This window comes from Gallus gallus, chromosome 1 (assembly GCF_016699485.2).
Source record: "Gallus gallus isolate bGalGal1 chromosome 1, bGalGal1.mat.broiler.GRCg7b, whole genome shotgun sequence".
In the NCBI taxonomy this organism is placed as follows: Eukaryota; Metazoa; Chordata; class Aves; order Galliformes; family Phasianidae; genus Gallus; species Gallus gallus.
Window position 1 is genome coordinate 35,758,193 of NC_052532.1, and position 6,000 is coordinate 35,764,192.

At 37.5% G+C, this 6,000-nt stretch overlaps 1 protein-coding gene across 2 annotated transcripts in view; it reads left to right on the forward strand.

The window, feature by feature from the left end:
- Positions 1–5,750, forward strand: part of MYRF (myelin regulatory factor) — a 43,201-nt gene extending 37,451 nt beyond the window's left edge. For both annotated transcript variants that reach the window (XM_015282916.4, XM_040669423.2), the window contains 5 exons: positions 356–443; positions 666–740; positions 2,727–2,835; positions 5,310–5,384; positions 5,482–5,750. In XM_015282916.4, coding sequence (XP_015138402.2) covers positions 356–443; positions 666–740; positions 2,727–2,835; positions 5,310–5,384; positions 5,482–5,568 — 434 coding nt within the window. In that variant the 3' untranslated portion in view covers positions 5,569–5,750. The remainder of the gene's footprint in view (positions 1–355; positions 444–665; positions 741–2,726; positions 2,836–5,309; positions 5,385–5,481) is intronic.
- Positions 5,751–6,000: the final 250 nt, after the last annotated feature.

Sequence of the window (6,000 nt, forward strand, 5' to 3'; positions counted from 1 at the left end):
CAATCTATCCCAGTTGAAACCAGGGCACCGTGTTTCTATCCTACTTGGACTGTCATCAAAATAGCCTTCATTGTCTGCTCAAAAGAAAGTATTATGGTATTAGATACCAGGATATGTCTTTGAGAATGCAACAAGCATTTTCTTCTCCCCTGTAACTGTAGAATGAAGGCAATCAACCAAAGTCTTTTTACTGAAAGCTGATTTAGATGTGTAGCAACTCCCGCAGTCACATGCAAGGGAATAGCTGCTGCAGCATTAACTGCAATTTTATTATGGCTTTATCTAAGATTTTGGGGAAAAAAAACAAACAAACAAGAAGAAAACTTTTTTTTTTTTTTTTTTAATATATCTTCAGGGATTGATACAACAATCAAATCCATACAGATTTTGGAAACACAGCAACTAATTGACAGTCGCTACTGTAGTAAAAATCTACAGTGCAGGTAAGTAAATTATTTAATTATGCTTCATTATACTGGAATAGAATACCATTAAGGTGGCATGGCTATCTGGCTGGCTCCATCTCACTGTTGTTTCCTCTTGTGTCCATGAATTTTTCCTACCTTTAAGTAATTTTTCTTTTTTTAAATTTAAATAATATTTCCATGTTGTTGTTGTTTTTTTCAAATATGCCATCTATCTGGCCCTAATGTCACCTTTTTCAGGTCTGGAAATTACAGCTGTGTAATTCCTGTTAGCAAGTACACACCCATTAATGTAGCAATCTCACTGGAAATCAAGTAAGTATAATTAAGGATAATATACACGATAATATTACGAGATAGTGGTTTTTTTTTTTTTTTTGACAGTAATTCTTGCATTATTGCTATTGTGGCACTAATTTGTCCATATTCAGAGAAGTGGGACAAATCCATGCACAGGCAAATCCTTCTTGTAGACTCTTCGGTTGATCCTTCGCTGCAACACAGGCCCAGTGCCAATCTCAGTTTAAGGACAATTTTACCCACCAATGTAGGTATTAAAACCCAGTAATCTTCAGGTTGAATCTAATAATCATTTGAGCAGACATGTACTAATGTATCATCATGGATGTGGCCTTTGGCATAGGGATTTGAGGTTATTTTTGTTTGTTTGTTTTAAATGTAGAGAAATATTATTAGGAACATATAAAAACACCTTAAGTGAGCACCTTTTCTAAACATGATGGGTCTCTGGGACTAAGGCTGTCCTTTTGGCCTGTTGTGCTAAGCCCTGCAAGAGGGAATTATTGTGCAGGAATCATTGGCAATGTGTAACATTACGATTTACAGCAGGAAAAGGTAGCAGACTTACCTCTAAGCAGTTATTTTCACTTCAAATAAAAATCTGGCTCCATCGTGTTCTCCCAGTAATAACAAATCCTTTTTTTTGGGGATCATCTCTGATAAAGGTCATTGATAGCTAGAACAGCTGCCAAAGACTGCTTGATGACACTTCATGACTCCCTTGTCTTCAATATAGTGCTCTATAAAGTTATGTATGGCCTCTAGGCCCAGCCTTTTGATTTTGGAATACAGTGGTAGTCCTGAAGCAACTCTTTGTTTCATACAACTGAAAATCTGTCTGTTGAGCGTATGCCATTATAAACTAATAACACAACTCTCCCATGTAGGGATTAATATGTGATTCTCAGAGCTTTATTGAAGCAGTTGCTGAATTTATTTTGGATATTGGTTTTTGATTTTGGGGATGAGATTTTCCAATATATACCTTCACTAAAAACATCCACAAACTGAATAACAACATAAAACCAATAAAAACCAAACAAGACTGGTTTACTAGATTACTGCTGTGTCTCAATACTGTAAGATACTGTGAATACCTACAGATTTGAGAAACTTTTATGCCCACAGAGTAAAATCAAATGAAACTAACACATACTACTGACAGTCCCTCTAGGACAGAGGGTGTGCCATATATGAATTCATTGCTCCCCACTGCAAAAACTGTAAATATTCATGCCAACTTTTCCACACATTCTGCTTTTATTTTGCTGCTAGCCATTGCCATATCTGAATTCCTTTGGATCTCCAGAGTATCTTTGTTTTGGAGGCATCTGGTAAGATAGGAAATGCTGTTCAATCTCTAGGGATAGTTTGGAGAAGATACAGCAGTGGAGTCTTTGCTCTTGAAGAATTATGAATGAAATTCTGTTTAACACTGTATACCCAGACAAGGAGACTTTTACTTCTTTTCATGATATATTTGCATGTGTGCAGGGACAAACAGAAGTTATTTATATAGATCCCTGTCTTAAGGCTTTTTTAATGTTTGTTCTTCATAAAATTGTCTGCTGTTGTGTCTAGGTGCCAGAGCACTCTTTGACATAGGCATGCGGTGCCTATGGATGACATAAGCCATGCAATTCAGGCATGGTGTAGCCATTAATTTGTACAAGAAGTCATATACGACTTCATACTTCTGGTATGAATGTGCTTGAGGTTTGAGGACGCTTAGCGTACATTTCTAAATTGATCTTAACAGCTGCAAAGGCCATCCAGGTTTCCAAATACAAAGCTTCCTCCCTTCATAGGAGGGTGCGGGACAAATTTAGAGCTTGGTGGCTCAGGTTCCTTTGTATGAACCAATGAAGTAAGGTCCTTTGCTTTATTTCTCCAGAATTCAATTCTTTGGATTTTTTTTTACCCGTGATTACTTTGTATTATATTCATGACTCCTCTGTTTAAGAGCAATGAGATAGACCCTTGTTTTTCTCTTTCTTGAAGCACCACAGAACCATTAATTATATTTCTCTGCAAAATCGCATTTGGAAATTATTGCTCCTATTATTCTTCAAGCCGAAACAGTGGGGAAGAGTTCCAAGAAACCACACAGGTAATGTTCTTTAAACAATACTCTGGCTTATAGGAATCAGCTTTACATGCTGCCCACCACATGCTTGTTTTTTCATCTCTTTCATGGAGGTACTGTGCCATACTGAATATAAAATTGAGCTTCATGTAGAAAAAAGTGTTCAGTTTTCTGATGGTTTTGGCTATTGAAACCATACAGTGCTTAAATATTTTATTAGCTTTTATATCTTCCCTTCCCCTCCAGAATGCTGCTCCCTTCTGTCAGCTCTACTTGTTTTTCAAAAAAGCACTGGAGTTTCTCATTCATAAGATGTCATGATCCCTTGATTCAAGCAACACTGTATGGATGCATTCTGGAGTAGAGGGAGGTGTGGAAAGTGGACAAGAGTTGTTATAACACCTAATTTTACTCAATAGTCTTATGCATTAATGATTGTTAGGAATGAATGAGGTGATAAACCATGAAGATCTCAGATCTCATCTCAAGATGCCCTTTAGAACCTGATTCATTAAATTGATGTCTGAAAAACATTGATCTTGGTTAAGGTATTAGAAATTGTGATGGTGCTTTGAGTCTACCAGTCTTGGCTAAATTTGGCGCGGCTATAATAGGTAACTAGTATGAAGTCTTTCAGTAGGTGTCAGTTTTCTGCTGAAATTCATAAAAGTCTGTCTAGTGAGACTCTACAGTTTGAGAGTATATGCCAGCCTATCTCACTGCTATAACTCACCTTAACTCCAGAGAGAGTTAAGAAATAGGGGTACTTTTCACCCAGGATCTTAGGAGACAGAGTCATCTAACCTCTCATCTTCTGTACTTTTCCATTATCGTCTTATGGGTAGTGCAGTACAGTTTTTAAGCTTTGAATTTACTGAAAACAATGGTAGTATTTCCCTTTATTCCATGCAAACAGGAGTTTACCCGCAAACCTCTCTAGGGAAATTTATTCAGTGTAAAAGCAAGAAAAGTTTTCTGTCATTCTCTTGATTGATGGGAATAAAAGTTAAAACATCTTAACTTCTCCCAGGAGAGACGATCTTGCAAACTTTTGATTGTTTCCAGAAAATTAACGAAGACCTTAAACTCCCTTCCAGTTCTCTGGAAGTATAGGACTCTCCCATGTGACCAGGTCCTCAGATTTGTCCACATAGCTTTGAAATGTTTATTCTGGCTAAAACAGTGGGAAAGGCTGAAGTAAGGATAGTAACAGTTATCCTAAATGTAGTAGAAGAAACCTCTGTAAAGATGAAGTCTTTTAGATTTCTGATTCATGGTACCATTCACAATAAGTTCTTAATTAGTTTTAAATTACTTTTTTTGCACGTTGACAATTCAGAGCATTTGGGATACGTTTGTCCTTATGTTGACTTTCTGATAAACTTTTCAAATGTCTTCACAGAAAGTTACACGCTTCTCTGCAACTGCTGCAAAGCCATCAGAATGAAGTAAATAAGTTGTCCAAGTTTTGATCTGTCAGCCATAATTCTAATAGTCCTTGAAATTATGTCAGTCCTAGAGAGTTTTCCCATGCAGAAATATCCTTGAAGCTTACTGCCAAAAGTGGTCAGAGAGATTTTCTGTGTCAACCTGAAATCTACATCAAAAGACTAAAGCTAACTAGCCTCCAGCAGCAGTGTGCATTAAGTTTGATGTGACTTGGAATAGAAATGCTGCCTGGTTGGATAATTTTTGTCAAGAGGATTTTTCTAAGCACTGGAAGGCTTATTCCCTACCAAAGGGCAGGATGGCAATCATTTAGACTCGGGGCAACATATATGTAAGTCTTATCGTGTGAACACACCATCTCCAACAGAGAATGTGTCAGAAAGAAGGGAAAGATGAAGGAGACAGTTGAAACTGAGGAAATGAGTTATCACGGGCATACCTAAATGGATCACTAGGTCAACAAGAGGTGAAGATTGAATTTTATTCTATGTAGCATAAAAAATTCAGATACAAAATCTGTTATTTCAGTTATACTTGGCAGGGCACTGGAATCAAAAGAAAAGTGAAATCTTCCCTTCAGCCTTTTTTGAAACACTGAGTAGAAGTGCTGCTCATATCCTTAGAATACATGTAGGAATTTTCACTGCCTTCCAAGGACCACTAATGTTGCTGTTTCAAAATCAGCAGAATTGCCATTTGCTGCTGCTATGCTTCAAAGCTTTTGGGCCACATGGCACATCAGGGACAATCCCTACTTGCTGTGGGATTTGCTTGGAAAACTAGAGCTATACAGTTACTCAGAGCCAGCTGAGAGCTGCTGGGAGCCAGATGTCTGTCAGATCCTATGCAGAGCTGATCAGAGGAAACCCAGATTTGCAAGGTTTAAAGTCAGCACTTTGTCTTTAAATACTCTGCCTGCAGCGATCAAGTCTTGTTATCGTAATTATTTTGCACTGCGTTTATCAATGAAATGTTTCCAGAGCCTATCCTTCTCAACAATGTCATGTGAAATCAGGTTATCTAATCTCTCTCTCTCACTTATCATCTAGGGACGTCAGCATATTTGGACTCTCCCAGTCGCTAGGCTGTATGACAGTGCATACTATTTCCGCGTAGCCGCACCGGTAAGCCTTTTTCAAATGGGAACACAACAAGAGACAAAAATCATTTGAGCTGAAAGAAGAAGATCCCATATGAATCTCTTTCGTTTTTCTTCTGCAGGGTTTTGTAAGCTGCTCAACAGATCCTTATTATGCTGGAGTGTTTTTTACTGATTACTACTTCTATTTTTATCGGAAGTGTAACTAAAACGTTGGCGATAGCTCTGTACTTTGGAAAAAAATAATGAAGTTCTTGATATGAAAAAGAGACTTGTGTTTGACCCTGGATTTTTATAAGCATTTTACTGAGTTGTATGCCATTTTCTTGTTTGTTTTGCTCTTAAATTAAATAAAAAAAGAAGAAAAATAAAATATTTGACAACAACTGTAGCTCTACATTTCCAGGAACTGTTTCTAAAAGGTCATCAGGCAATGGAGTACATGATATTTAAACAAATAATCCCACCCATCTTAGTGCAGTTGCATGATAGTATACATACAGCAGACAAAAACAAATGGGTAGGAGCTCTGCTGAACTGGGATATACTCCAGCCTTCAGAAGATGGTAGGATAATAAAGTTACTTGCAGTTAGACACGTGCTTCTGTCCTGCAGCAATTTAAGCTCTCTTAGTACCTACT